Source organism: Pezoporus occidentalis, unplaced genomic scaffold, assembly GCF_034315485.1.
Source record: "Pezoporus occidentalis ecotype Australia unplaced genomic scaffold, CSIRO_AGI_Poc_V1 ctg106, whole genome shotgun sequence".
Taxonomy (NCBI): Eukaryota; Metazoa; Chordata; class Aves; order Psittaciformes; family Psittacidae; genus Pezoporus; species Pezoporus occidentalis.
Genome location: NW_026912843.1, coordinates 1,810,718 through 1,825,847, shown reverse-complemented (window position 1 = coordinate 1,825,847; position 15,130 = coordinate 1,810,718). Strand labels below are relative to the sequence as shown.

At 44.8% G+C, this 15,130-nt stretch overlaps 1 protein-coding gene across 4 annotated transcripts in view; it reads left to right on the top strand.

Annotated features, from left to right (window-relative positions):
- Window positions 1-13,774, top strand: part of EFCC1 (EF-hand and coiled-coil domain containing 1) — a 52,668-nt gene extending 38,894 nt beyond the window's left edge. For 2 of the 4 annotated variants that reach the window (XM_062620380.1, XM_062620372.1), the window contains exons 4-8: window positions 2,125-2,257; window positions 2,496-2,661; window positions 9,262-9,420; window positions 11,731-11,800; window positions 13,353-13,774. In XM_062620380.1, coding sequence (XP_062476364.1) covers window positions 2,125-2,257; window positions 2,496-2,661; window positions 9,262-9,420; window positions 11,731-11,800; window positions 13,353-13,486 — 662 coding nt within the window. In that variant the 3' untranslated portion in view covers window positions 13,487-13,774. The remainder of the gene's footprint in view (window positions 1-2,124; window positions 2,258-2,495; window positions 2,662-9,261; window positions 9,421-11,730; window positions 11,801-13,352) is intronic. The other 2 variants (XM_062620388.1, XM_062620397.1) reach the window with 2 other exon arrangements.
- The last annotated feature ends 1,356 nt before the right edge of the window (window positions 13,775-15,130 follow it).

Here is a 15,130-nt window from a genome sequence, read left to right as displayed (position 1 = left end):
TAGCTAGTTCACAAATTAATGCCTGAATATCACAATAATAAAGTGTAAAATACTAGCATAGTAGAAAAATTTTAATGAAATACTGGCTTTATGTTAAAGGAGATGAAGGTTTTGCTTTTCCTTTCTGCTTTCCAGTCCTGCTAATCATAACCTAAGATCTCTTTCAGAGAAGTCTCTTTTCCCTACACATTCAATCAGAGCAGAGGACATTCCTATGGTGGTGAAAGCACTACAAGAGTCTTCAATATCTTAGCATGAAGACTGCTTGAGACTCACAGGCCTTTTCTTCTGTTTCTAAAAGCCTAATCTGAGTGCCTGCTATGCCAGATGCTGCAATTCATTCACTGGGTTAAACATACCAGCTGAAGCTCTTCAAGGAATCCATAGTACTGCGTGATCAGTTCTCACAGCACCCACAACAGTTGTAAACTGTGGTTGTTGTCCCTTTGAACTCCTGCAGCAAGAAAATAAGTGATGATAGGAAAAGCTCACTGCTACTGTATCAAAGACTGAACGTAGAAAGTCTCTTTTTGTTGGTGGTTTGGCTGTGCACAGCTTCACGGCAAGCAAGCACTTGTAGTAAGTTAGTTTATACAGTGTGAGGATTGCCCTGAGAATACAGCCATTCATTCTGTAATTAAAAGAGCAACAAAGCACGCAATTGAGCTTTGTTCCTGCTTAGGCAATACATTAGTGAACATGATAACCTACGGAGTAGGCACATTGGATGCCACTGGAATGAAAGTTGCATTAACAAACATATGTACAATGTTAACCAAAGGGGGAAAACAACATTTTTCCTTTGGTGCTGGAAATAGAGCTGGGGAGGCTGAAGCACGCCATGGGCTGTCAGTGGGCAGCAAAGGGCTTCTGCAGAGCCTGCCAAGAGGTCCTGAACACCCCCCAAGCAGCGACCACTCACTGCCTCCTGGCACAGAGACCTGCAGCTCACGTACAACTTCTCACAGCAACAGCTTGCAAATGGTGATTTAGCTTGGGCTGCAGGTGCTGTGCCCTTGAATGAGACACAAAAACACGGAGCCATGAGTCTCTGCTGGGCCACTCATCCCCTTGAGCCCACCGTTCCCATGCAGAAAGAGCTACGTACACACAGCACTCGGAACGCTACCTGAGGTCAAATGTGGCTTGAGATGTGAAGAAATAACAACATTTGACTTGATAATTGTTAGAATTCATTAATCCTATTGAATTAACTGACAGTGATTAGGCGTAAAGAAGTCTAAAATGAAAAATCCTGTTGACACTGGCTTAACCTGATGTCAGCTCAAAATGAATATTCAGAACAAAGGTGTGACCAGTGTTTTTCACGTGCTCAAGGTTTCAAAAGACTCCCAGTATATTACAAGCATCATAATAATCCTCTGAGTCCCAGTAAATACCTTCTTGTGAAAACAAAGGAGTTAAATGCAAGAGCTTTTGTAAATTACAGCTAAACCAGTACTGAAATACTACTGTAATAGTACCTGTATAGTTACCTGTATTGCAGATGGCTTGTTTATAACTTACTTACCATGTGAGATAGAAAAAGATATAACTAAACCTTAGTTAGCTATAGGGCTAATACTGCATTTATATACTAAAACCACTGACCCTACAAAACAGTGAGGGAATCACAGAATGGTTAGGGCTGCAAAGGACCTTAAGATTGTGAATGAATTACAGAATAGTTGTACCAAATTCCTGCACTGAATATGTGCTCAGCTGGTACAGTGACTAGGCAAAAATAACCTCACACGGTACAGCGCTTTCTCATTCCTCTTGAAAGTGTTATGTTCCATGGTCCACATGAACAGTGACCGCTATCCCTTACAGCACACTGTATCATTCACACTTATCTTATAACTGCTTAAAGAAGAGAGCTGAAGCAAAATAGCTACAAGTTACCTGGAAGAAAGTGCTAAATTATTCAAGGGTTTTAAAGCAATGCCCCTTACAGAGACTCCCCTGCCTTACTTTGGTGCCCCTTACCACAGATGCTGGAGGACCCTAAGCTGTGCTTCACTGGGGTTTCTAACCTCTTCTTTTTGTCTCTCTGTGTCTGGAGTTAAAGTGCCATAGCTGTGGCCCATTGGGACTGATGTGTGTTACTGGTTTCTTATTCAGAGGATCAGCTCTTCCGTGCTGTGGAGGGTCAGGCTGCCTCTGATGAGGAGGAGGAGAAGTGGGCAGGAGACCAGCCTGCCCAGGTGGACCACATGAGGAAGATACCGGCCAAGCTCCCCTGCTGTGCCAGTGGGTAGGTTAATGCTTCCTGAGCCCTTTGCAAAGACTATTTCATGACCTGAAGGTACAGTGGCTTCAGTATGAAGCAGGCCCCTTTGCCCATCCCAACCTAATGCAAGGCAGCATCAGCCAGGCTCAAAACTGTGATCTGGGCTGCCAAGAGTTTTGCAGGAAACCTGGCTTTTACAAACATAGACCTTCCTTGAGAGGTTCCCCTAATCTGTTGGTTTGTTTTTAAAATGTCTATCTAGGTGTGATGAAAAGATGTGGAAAAAGCTAATGTCTTACTTGGAGACCACCAACAGTGATGGCCATGAAGCGGCGCCTGTGGAGCTCACAGAGAGGATCACACAGCTCACCGAGCAGCTCCAGCTGAAAGGGCACGAAGTGCAGCAACTGGAAACAAACATGGAAGAGGTAATAGGTGCCAAGCAGAGCGTGGAAGAGTTACTTATATATCTCTAAGTAGCTGCATTTACATACATGTGCATTTACATTGTGGCCATTGTGCTCTGTTGCTGATGTTCCTCACTGGGCCTTTAGCTTGTCAGCTCAAACATCTCATGCTCCCCTTTAACACCCGTGTTTCATGTCTGGTTCCTACCTGAAACTCTGTTTGGAGGATGAGAAGTACACCAGTCACTATGACACACAGGCTGTTCCAATAACATAGCCAAGATATCCTGCTAGTCCCATGTGTTCTTAGTGTTTAAGTACTGTACATCGCAGCCGCTGCTGGGCAGATATTTAAATGCTGTCAGTCCTTCTGTGAAGCAAAAATAGGGCATCATCTGCACTGCTTTGGCCTGCTTTGTCTTAAGGTTCAGTCAGCGCTTGTTCAGTATGCCATACCCCTTTGAAAGGAGCATAAGGATTTCAGTAGTTTCAGAAGGACTGGGTTAATCACTAAGCTGTTTAAAGTAACAGTAAAATATTCAGCTTCGTTACTTGTTGCCATCCTTTGACTCTTACCAGGATTTCATATTGTTTGTCCCCATGACTAAATCAAATGAAATTACTTGTGAGGAAAAAGAATTAAAACCAGAATAAGATCACACTTGTGTCCTACACAACGTGCAGCATTCGATGACAGTTTATTCCTGCAGTACTCCTTGGAGTAACACAAAGCTTCCTTCTGCACTGCTTAACATCACCCCACATAAAAACTTATGGTTATTCTTCCTAACCACTTTCCTGTAGGTAGTGCCAGTTTTCTTCTCTCCCTTTTTAATCCATTCCTTCTGCAGTATCACATTGCCTTCTTTTTAATCTCTGCTGATGGATATTAGCTTCGTGCACCTTGTTCAGAGAAGTACCATTATGAATAGATAATACAAAGCTCCAGGGATCTGTTGCTCTTGCTCTGAAGACAGGCAGGGAGGTGAATAAGCCACAGTGCCAACTCACTGCAACATGAAGGTAAAAGCAGTAGGAGGAATCATTTTGAGCCTGTTGTTCGAAATTGATTCTTAAACCCTCTTATTTGTATCTTGTGTGCGGTTACAGTTTGGTATTTGTGATACTAGAAAACAGGCAGAGAAGCAGTAAGTAGATCCTTTCCAAAAGGTGACTGTGCCTGTAACCAACACAGAGCAAGTTGGAAGACTGAGAAATGCTCTCTCTCATCTAACTTGCAAGTAAATACATTGGCTTAATAAACAGCCAAGAACACTTCCTCTGATGACCTGGCAAACTACCTTATCCATTGCTCTATATATTTCTGTTTGGAACTGTTCAATGTTGACAACTGACAAATCTAACAAGTACCAGCCTCAGCAGGCAAGTGAAGGGCAACACTCTCAAATACTAAATAATACCTGCTTCAGTCTAAGACCTGTCAAATCGGGGCTGAAAGAGTTCTAAGATCTGCCATGTCTGCAGAGCTCTGCTTTCCAACACCAAGCAGTTAGAAATGGCTCTCACTGAAGGCAGGTGCTGAAGGTGTCAGGACCTGGGGATAATGGATGGAGCAAACAGGAGCCACCCGCTGCCAAGTGCAGTGTTCCAAAGAAATGCCAATTACTTTCTATGACAGCCTGCGTGCAAACTGCCAGCTTCATTACAAACGCAGGTAGTTTATGACCTGCCATCCAGAGTCAAATATCACACACTGACCCGCAAGCAGCAGTTGCTTAGAGAAAAGCAGTGAGAAACAGTACAGAGGGTTTTCTTCTTGGTATTGTGCACCTGGTTCCCGATACAGTAGGGACAGATACATCTTGAACTGGATCGTGCCTGGAGTATCATGGTTAATGGCCAGTCTTGGAGCTATTCACCATGAATTTACCTTTCCTTTCTCCAAAGCTAGCAACGCTTTTAGTATCCTGGGGCAAGGACTCCCACGTACTAGTTAAAAAGGAATAGGTTTTGAGGATTTGATTTTGTTAGCTTTAAATCTGCTGCCTGATCATCCACTGTCACCTCAGTTTTGTGCTTGACAATCAGCAAATTACCTTTCCCTCATCATTTTACAGACTTTAATTGTGAGAAATGCTGTCTTAGTTACAACCATTCCTAGCCTTCCTCAGCTCTCTTAGTACAGAAACCATTCTGTATTTCTATTACTCTGCTTTATTGTTCCATGTACTTTTCAAGCTCTATTACCCTTTTTGAACTAGAAGAACTGAAAGATGCTTAGTATTGAAATGCATGCCCTCCATGGCAATAAGCATAGTTGCTGGTTTGTGCCTACTTCCTTCCCCCATAGCTCCTAGCAGGTATGTTCTGACCTCTGCTGACCACTGAGCTATGTTCAGGAGGTGACAGCTCTCCACATCGCCTTCTGAGTGGCAGTCATCGCTGCTGCATGTGTATAACTTTGTGGACCCTTCCTGCATGCCTGACTTTGCATTATTGACACTGAATTTCACCTGATCATTTACTGTCCACTGCTATGCAATATCATGAGCTCCTGCTGTCATTCCTCTCAGGCAGCTTTAGTTTTGATTGCCCCCAAAAACTGTATTGAGAGCAAACTGAAACCCTTCGACATTCATAGAATCATAGAATAACTAAGGTTGGAAAGGACCTTAAGATCATCCAGTTCCAACCCCCCTGCCATGGGCAGGGACACCTCACACTAGACCATGGCACCCAAGGCTCTGTCCAACCTGGCCTTGAACACCACCAGGGATGGAGCATTCACAACCTCCCTGGGCAACCCATTCCAGTGCCTCACCACCCTCACAGGAAAGAATTTCCTCCTTATATCCAGTCTAAACTTCCCCTGTTTAAGTTTGAACCCGTTACCCCTGGTCCTGTCACTACAGTCCCTAATGAAGAGTCCCTCCCCAGCATCCCTATAGGCCCCCTTCAGATACTGGAAGGCTGCTATGAGGTCTCCACACAGCCTTCTCTTCTCACTCTTTAAAGATCATTTCTGAGTGTGCTGAAAGCTCAGGGGAGCTCCCTGTGAGACCCCCAGGACTGTCTCTCTGCCCTGTGCACCCTTCAGTCCTGGTCTGTCATGCTGTGCTCTGCCCCAGCTTATGACCTGCTGAGAGACCTCATAGCAGCCTTCCAGTATCTGAAGGGGACCTATAGGGATGCTGGGGAGGGACTCTTTGTAATAATAGGACAAGGGGTAATGGGTTAAAACTTAAACAGGGGAAGTTTAGATTGGATATAAGGAAGAAGTTCTTTATTGTAATGGTGGTGAGGCACTGGAATGGGTTGCCCAGGGAGGTTGTGAATGCTCCATCCCTGGCAGTGTTCAAGGCCAGGTTGGACAGAGCCTTGGGTGAGATGGTTTAATGTGAGGTGTCCCTGCCCATGGCAGGGGGGTTGGAACTGGATGATCTTAAGGTCCTTTCTAACCCGAACTATTCTGTGATTTTACAAGACCCTGGTGGGATCAGCGTTAGGGTTTTTTGAGTCTCTGTTGATGAATCCTGTGAAAAGCTTTCTGCAGATTCACAATACATTCTATCAATCAACAAAATTAACACTATTCACATTAATTCATAGATCCTTTCAAGGATTCTTTACAATGCTCATCTGTGTATTCACCAAGTCCCTCCACGATTACGGTTCCTACCAATGTGCCTGACAGAATTACTGAGACTCTCAGGGATTTGCTGTCCCTCAGATCATCTCTGAAGCCTCTCTTGAAAACTGGTGCTCTGTTTGCCAACCTCCAGGCCTTTGAGGGTGAAATTAGTTAAAAGCACAGCACAATTCACCCTTCTGTTACCCTTCTCTTCCCATTTTGAGAGTGTTTTTCAGGTTCATTGCTTGTAAAAGTGGCTCTAATATGTGTTTTATGTGGAAAACACAATAGGATAATTTTCTCTTACATTCCTTAAGGATATTCATTTTTCAGGGTCCTGAATGTGTTTGGACACACTGCTCCAGAGCTCAGGTTTTCCCCATGGCATTCTGCCCTTTTTATAGGAGGGCTGGATAGCAGATGCTGCCTTCTCAGAACTGGTGTTTGGCAAGGTGGTGTTTCCATCTTACAAACAAGGCACAGATCCAAACCCTGGCTTTGATGAAGGGCCTTGACAGAGCTAAGAACAAATCCCACTCCTCTGAGTCCTGTGACTTAGCTACTGATATCCCTCCTTAGTCTTTCACTTTTAAAAATAGCTTATGCTTCCCCTGCATCGTTATCTTATTGCCAGTGTCAAGGTAACCAGAGGTGCTAGATGTAACCTAGCTAGGGAAATCAATTTGGGAGACTGGTTTAATGGCACACCGAGCTGCTGTCTTCAAGCACAATAAGATGACAGGAAATGCATACCCATGTGTATAAATGAAACAAAGGTATTGGGAAATTAGCCTCCTTGCTGGTGACAAGGTGGCTGTCAAGGTGTAACTGCTGTGGAAAGCACTTTACTCACTATAGCACAGGAAATACAAGCCAAAAGGGCTTTGTAGGAGCAGCCAAACTCAAGCAGAGGAGGAGACAGCAGCAGCAACAAATGCTGGGTCCAAGCCCCACTGTGGCTAAGCACAGTGCCTGTGCTGTCTGTACAGTAAGAGCAGCAGGGAGCTGGGAGAGCTCCAGAGCAGGCACTGAATGGGGACAGTGGTGCTTCCATTCACAGCCGTATGTGCGAATAGAGACCTGGTGTGCAGGAACAGCCCCTGGGCAAGGACAGGGAGCACAGCCCCCCAGCAAGAACAGGGACTCCCTATGCCTCATTCCAGGAATGTGGCTCTGCTGACACAAGCAAAGCAGCAGCTAACAGCAGCAGGTGAGGGCTGGCAGGGCGCAGGCCTGGGACAGATGGACACTCATTAGGAATTTCCATGAGCATCTGTCTTATTGCATAGCGGGAAAGTCTATTTCACACTTAAAAATAATGACCTTTTTACCTCTCTGTTATTTATCACACTCTGCTTCAGCTGTGCAGGGGGCAGAACTCCGTATGTGTAGTACCTGCCTATGTCAGGTGGGATGAACAGTGCAGAGGCAATCTGCAGTATAATAAAGGAAAGCACATTCCATTCACTGCAAACCTCCCTCAGCTGCTGGAGTACTTGCGGTGTGTCAGTGGGAGTGCTGCCACAGCTGTACACTGCCACAGCTGTAGCAAAGCTGGCTCTCCACGCAGGAAGATGTTCCTCTCTTCCTCCCAAAGCAGGGTTCAGGCAGGGCTGCTGGAATCACTGCTTGGCAGACGGACCAGATGCAGTGATCCAAACTTCTGGAGCTGTTGTATAGCCCAGGGAGCAGGAGTGCCTCGCAGGGCAGAGCTCACAGTGCTGACAGAACAGGCCGATTTCCCGTTAGCACTGTCAGGACCTAACCTGACCTCGCTGTGGATCAGGGATGGTTTTCTGTTTTCACTCTGACACCTGTGTTTTAGGGAGTTAAAAGTTCCTTCCCACCATTCATTAGGATAGAAGTTTCCACAGAAAAAATGATCTATTACATAGTGTGCGTATCAGGGCTTTTTGACTTCAACTCTCTCCTTAGTTATCTCTAAAGCTGCAGCGAAGATAAAACAGGACAACAAAAAGGAATAACAGAGCCAGCAAACTTGGCATGCACCCCACGTGATTTTGTTACTTGGTGTAATATTAATAGATCTATTTAGATTGTGTTTGCCACCACAAAGTGCAAGGCATGGTAACACTTCAGAATGCTGGGAACAGTGTGACTGAGAAATGAGGTACTTTCATTCGTAAACCTGAAAACTCTCAGTGCCCCCAAAGGTCCAGAATTAACATTTAAGTGCCATATTTTTCAGGGAAATCTGGCTCTTTTTAGTGGCTTGGTCACATACCTGCCACAGCCTGGCTTTGTGACAAAGAGATGGAGGTCTGTAAATGGTGTGGCAGCTTTGAGGGTCAAAACTGTCACCTGGATTTTGCCCTGAAACAAAAGCAACCTTTTGAATCCTAGGAGGCCTGCCCTGACTGACAGGGCAGTGTTGGGAGCTCCAGGTCTGAGGAGTCTCCTCCTGGCCAGGATTTCCATAGGGCTCAGAAGTCTTACTGGAGTCTTTTCTGTACTTGGCTGCAAACCAATGCTTCACCAAGCGCAAACACCAGTATTTTGCAGAACCAGAATCTTAAGGGAAAAGAGATTAAGACACCTTTTAAACCAAAATATTTGTCTGCTACTTACCTTCTTATTTCATTGAATATATATACTTGGTGTGAGTATACATACTTGGTGCTTGGTATGGCAAGACTGACATGGTAGGAGTAGCAAGACAAAGATTTGGTTACGCTGGTGAGGGCACACAAATCACTTTGTGCTTTCTAGAGGATGACAGGAATGCACAAGATCAGAAAACTGAAATAGCAATGCTAGTATTTGAGATTTCTGGATGATCTGCTTGCATCCAGTGTCAAATGAATGGCCATTACACACGAGAGCAAAGCATGCATCCCTGGAACCACTGACTCTTCACTTCATGTGGTATGTTAAAGAAACACACTTCCCTTCAGGAAAACCTGGTGTGAACTGATATTTACCAGCTAAGGGGGAAAACTCAGCTTTGCAGTTAGTGGGCAAGAAAGGGAAAAGCTCCAGTGCTTTTATTTTCCTGTGTCATTGTCCAGATGAAATGCCCATTGCTAGGTGAGCTGCAGCAAAAGGTGGAGGAGACCGAAGGGCTGAAGATGGAGCTGCAGATGGTGGAGACGGAGAGAGTTAGGCTGTCCCTGGTGGAGGAAAAGCTCATGGATGTTTTACAGCTGCTTCAGCAACTTCGAGACTTGGTATGGCAAGAAAGCAGTGCAGAGACTTTAAACTGGGTTTGATGGTGTCCTTCCCAAACTAAAAAGGGTGTTCATACCTTCTGTTAATGACAAAGCCCTGTACATCAGGACACATTTTACCTGTGGCTGCCCTGGGAACTGCCTCGTGATTGCAGAACACTTTTAGACCCCTATGGCTGACTTCCCAAAAGAAGCCTAGAGATCTCTGTGGCTCCAGATCTCCAAGCTCTCATTATCTTCTAAACAAAAATTGGGAAGAAACGAGGAAAAAGAAAATGCTAGTAATGTGGAAAGTTTAAATGAGATTATTCTTCCTGCTAGCAAAGGACCTTTGTTTAACTGCATCCTAACGTGACACTGAGTTAGTATTAAAGGGATAAAACTCCTCCCTATGGGTCAATAATGGGTTTTTAATAAGAAGTTTCTTACCTAGCAAATAATCCAAACAGGGATTTAACAAAGCTGATGCAATAATATCCCAGAAGTATATGGCCAGTCCTTTAGAAAATAACTTGAGATCTCCTGCTTGGGAACAATAATGGTAAGTGCTGGCCAAAAGATGGGCAAACCAGATAAACTGCAGGACAAGGAGTGCATTGGGAGACACACTGGACTGCTAGGAACTGTTTGTGTCATTATGACTGAGGGTTCTCCTCAGTTTCCAGCACAGCACTGCTCAGTCTGTGTGAGATGAGAATGTTTCCTATGATCACTTTCTGTTGTTTGGAGTATGCTCATGTTCCACTGATGACTCTAGGGAACAAGTGCAATATCTCATCATTTGGTAACTTATTTTAGCACTTCACCTGGAAACTTTACTTTCCTACTGCAGGTCTGACACATGCATCAGTACCAATCCAGTGAAGGATTAAGCTAGTAAAGACTATGACTGGCAACAAGCATAATAACCTTTTGTGTCAAGCCTTCAACATGTCATTCACTGGTCAGCTGTATTATTGCAAGTCATTTCTGTTAGGAGACAATCCATCACACAATGTGCCCTGTCTCAGTGATAACAGCACGTCATGCTGATCCTTGCTGGAATCACACCACCACATGCTGCCAGCTTCCATAGAACTAGCACAGGCAATGATGCTGTCAATGAAGAAGAAAATTTACAGCATCCCCAGTAGAGTTTAGCAAGGATCCCTTAAACCCCTGATGGGATATACTGCAGGTAAAAGAATGCTTATTCATCAGAAATTATGGGTTTAGGTGTCACTTCCCCAGTATATTCACCTTCATGTTTTAAATATCCCAAGCATCTCATTTGAAACAGAATCCACCTCAAAGCAGTGACTGTCCCAAGGCAAATGCCCATCCTGTCAGGAATTAAGGCCAGGTTGGACACAGGGGCTTGGAGCAAGCTGCTCTAGTGGAAGGTGTCCCTGCCCATGACAGGGGTTGGAGCTGGATGAGCTTTAAGGGCCCTTCCAACACAAACCAGGCTGGGATTGTATGACTATTAAAACTGTGCTCTGTGTTCAGAGGTAATGTGTAATCCAAGCCTGCTGCAAAGTGCATTCCACTATGCCTCAGTCCCTGGGGCCCTGAGCAGAAGGTGAGGACCCGTGTTAGTGAGGGAGGTCATCATCTTTCTTCCAGAATAGCTTCCATCTATTTTCAGTTCCTGAAGTTGTAACAAGAACAACGTGCCCCTGCAGATGGTGGTGTTCTAGTACTAAAGTTTGTGCCAGCTTGAGAGGGCATTAGTGTCTGCATCACAAATGAAGAGACTTTGTTTTCCAGACACAGGAGGTAGTGTCCCAACAGATTCCTGATGTAAACCTACCTCTGAAAAAGACCATCCAAATCCTGAGTAGTTCTCACAAGTAGTTTCCACCCTTTGCCATCTCACTGTATCTCTAACCTGTGTCAGTGGGCCTGACTTACACCTTGAATGGTTCCCAGTGACTCCTGGCACAGCTGGGGCTGAGAAGGCTCCTTTTGGGATGACACTCCAGTGCCTGTGTGCTCCTCACTGTCGGGCATGCCCTGCTTACGCTCCTTACCATCCAGGTTTGTTCAGGAACACCCTGTGGAAAATTCTGTATTCTCCACTGAATCCCTGTTATTTCTCCTTCTACAGCCATATTAAGGAACTGGGGCCCTCCACAAACTGCTGTTATTTGACCAGTATCTAAGATAAAATGCTTGACAATGAAGCCAACAGCAGGTCTTGTGTTATCAGGATTCAGTTCCATTTTGGTTTCAGTTTCAAATGCACATACACTGCACATAGATTTTGTTGCCTACATATGAAGTGGTGAAGGACACATTTGTACCATAATGCTATCTTGTTTTTTAAAGAACATATCTAAGCGAGCCTTGGGGAAAATCTTGCTGAGCACTCTGGAATCCTGCCGTGATCCCCAGCCTGGTAAGAAAAAAACTCACCTGTAAAGCCCAAGAGGCATGGAAAGTGTCCTTGGGGTAAAACACTGGATAGATAATGAACAGATGAGTAGGAAGAAATACATGTCAAATACCAGGGGACAGGCTAGGGAGAAAGAAGTACTGTGCGAGAAGATTACCTATAGGAAGTGATGACTAGAGTCTGTGACACATGAGAAACAGGGACACATCTAGGGCTTATTTTAGCCACATTTTAATTAGAATTTGGCCTTAGGAGCACAACTCAGTATCCCACTAATGTCTGTGGGAATTTCTTGACATGAGAAAGTGGAAAACATTACCAAGTATGTAAGGCACCTATTTATCGGGTTTGCTATCCCACTGTGTGTTGAACCCCTCTGCTGCAACACAAACAGGATACACAAACCAGAATATTTCTGTCAAGAAAATGGATGAAACCTGCACTCCTCTAATAATAGCCTTGCATGTTCCTCAGATGGAAATTAACCTCACAAACTCCTCTCCCTTGGCAATGCTCTGGTGTGCCAGAGCTGCTTTAGAGGAGCCACACAGGGCTCCCAGCCTGGAGGTTTATATTTGATTACTTCGCTCCTATCAGCAGAGCATTTGTGATTACCTTTAAGAAACGAACATCCTGTACCAGTCCTAAGAACAGGGCATGGAGGTGCCTTTATTAGGCACACAGTAGTCAAAGACAAGCTTATAAAAGACTAGATGGGGCCTAAGGGTTTAATTTTGGGGAACATTATTGGCAGTGATTTAGGCAGGATAACACACAAGCCTTTCTGGGTTTGCAGTTTCAAGGCCTTGTTGCTAGTGTCCAGCAATCCAGGGCATGGGCAGCCCAGAGCTACGCTGGGCTGTCTGCCATGGCTGCAGAGGAAGGAGAGCAGAGGAGGCAAAGACAGAGCCCTTTGGTGGCTGAGCCATAGGTCAGATTTCTCCTGGTGAGGAGGAGAGGAGACTGTTAATACCCGCAGCACAAGTGTCCAGAAGGTGCTACCACTTACCCTGCACAGAAGCACTTGGCTCCAAGTGCTGCTGCTGCAATAAAGCACCTCCATCTGTAACTGCAGCAGCACAGCTCAGCTTCCTAAAATGACACCAACAGTGAAGTGACCTGCACAGCTCCCTGTCCGTTCTGCATCCCCATTGCCAGAAACAGCTCATCCTCTCTGCTTTCCATTCGCTGGCTGTGCACTTACGTTAGCAGCTTTCCTAAGTCTTTGCATTCAAACATCATCTTCCTCTTTGACAGGACTAGGTGGATGCTTGGATTGGCAGCTCTTTAGTGTGCCCTGAAATAGTCTTTGTTCACACAAGCATGTGAGAACTGAGTGAATGAAGCAAGAGAACCAGTAGAGAAAACAGTCCTTGAATCCAGTTCCACAACATCTTTATAGGGACAGGAATTCATTGTTTGCCTTCAAAATTTAGACTTTTTATGTTAATGACAAGAAATGGCACCTTTGAAGAACAGAGCGTGTGTTACAATTGTTAAACTGCAACTTTCTGCCTTTGTCCAAATGATAATGTTTGCAATTTTCTTTTGGAAGGAAAAGCCCACCTATTTGAAGTCCTAGACACTCTTTACCACGAGCTGGCAGGCTGTGAACTCCTACAAAGCCAGCCTCTGGAGAAGGCACAGAGTCGTCAGGCCCTGTCTAACCCGCTGGTCATCTCCTGCTGAGCAGCATGCCGAGTACTCCCAGAACAACAGTCCTCGTCCCTTCAAAGGCACATGAGTGAAGAGGAGCTCAGTGATGGACCAGAGCAACAGAATAATCCAGCCATGAAACCCGAGGTAGACTGCTTCTGGGAAGAGCACCAGTGCCTCAGCTAACGTCAAAGCCCTCCCTCACATCCGGAGTGGTCCCACGCTGTGAGGATCACGTAGCGATGTCTGTCTGTGACACGCATCCTTGCGTGATGGCCTGTAACTGTGCCACTTACCCAAATAAAAACCATTCCAAACACACAGACTGGGCCTGTTCGCCTGTTCAGGCCTGGTTGCACGCTGCCTGGGCACAGTCTGTAGCTCATTTCCAAAGCAAAAGGCAGCCCACGTTATCACTGGCAAGTGAACCGCTTCCTTAACAGAAACGTGACAACACGGCTGCATGACAAACACCAACACGAGGGGATGCCAGCAGCGCAGGTTTTAAGGGCTCATGTGTAACGTGTTTGTGTGTCTCTATTGGTGTTTCAGCTGTTCACCTTATTGAACTCTGAAGTTGGACTGGTTACTGCCCTGCTGAATTCTGTATTTGCAATTATAGGGCTGCCTTAGAAATCCTCAGCAGTCTTTCCTGACAGTGGTCTTAGAATTGACATGAAAAGCTGAATCTACTTGCTCGAAAGAGGTACAAAACTACCTTGTTCCCAGGCTCTCAGGGGAAGGAAGGGTTGAGAAAGCCCTTTGCAACAGCTGCTGTGTACACCCACCCTTGTTCTCTCACTTCCCTCCCCTTGGTGCAGCTGCGGGCACGCAAAGCAAGGCCCCACTTGCAGTGCAGTTAATGTGAAACACTGCCCCTGATCACGGAGCCATGTTACCTTTTAATCAGCAATAAGATCTTTCCTGGGGGCAAAAGTAAAAACAAAAGTTGTGTCCAAGGTGCCTTTGCTGTTCCGTTCATAGAAACGTAAGGAATAGAGATCCTAAATGATTCAGCTGAAGTTATGGTATTAAAAAGATGCTTTGTGTGTCTTTTAAGGATGTGAAATGATTTGCCTGAGATAACACCAGCAGTGAAATAAGACCATTCAATTCAGAACTGTGCACATATGGTTTTTGTACACGAATAAGGACCTTACTGCAATGCACTCTGCGGAATAAGAACATATCTATTCCTTTCTATTGAGGATGCACTGGATTGCTTGCACACACCTCCATCCATGCATTTAGAGCCATGGTGGTAACAAAAACTGGCAGCAGGTATTTTCATTTCATTTTAGAGAGAAGAAAAGGTGTTTTGCAAACAACAGACCCAGCCCTCTTCAGTGGTGTTTTACCTGGGGTTTCTGCTTTAACAGAAGAACATTGTAAGAATAGAGCTATATTTTTAATATAGATTTTTTATAAAGATAAATTAGAGGGGACGTACATACATAGTGCAATATTCACCCTGTCAGAAAGAAAACTATACTAATACTAAATCTATTACTAATATAATACTAAGAATAATATACTATTACTTACTATACACTAAACTACATGCTAATATGATATTAAAAGTATACATTAAATGTGGAACAGGTAGAAATTAAAAGGAGCAGAAGTTAGTTCCCTGCTTCTGTTCATTCTCTAATAAAACTCAGGTATCAGCTTATG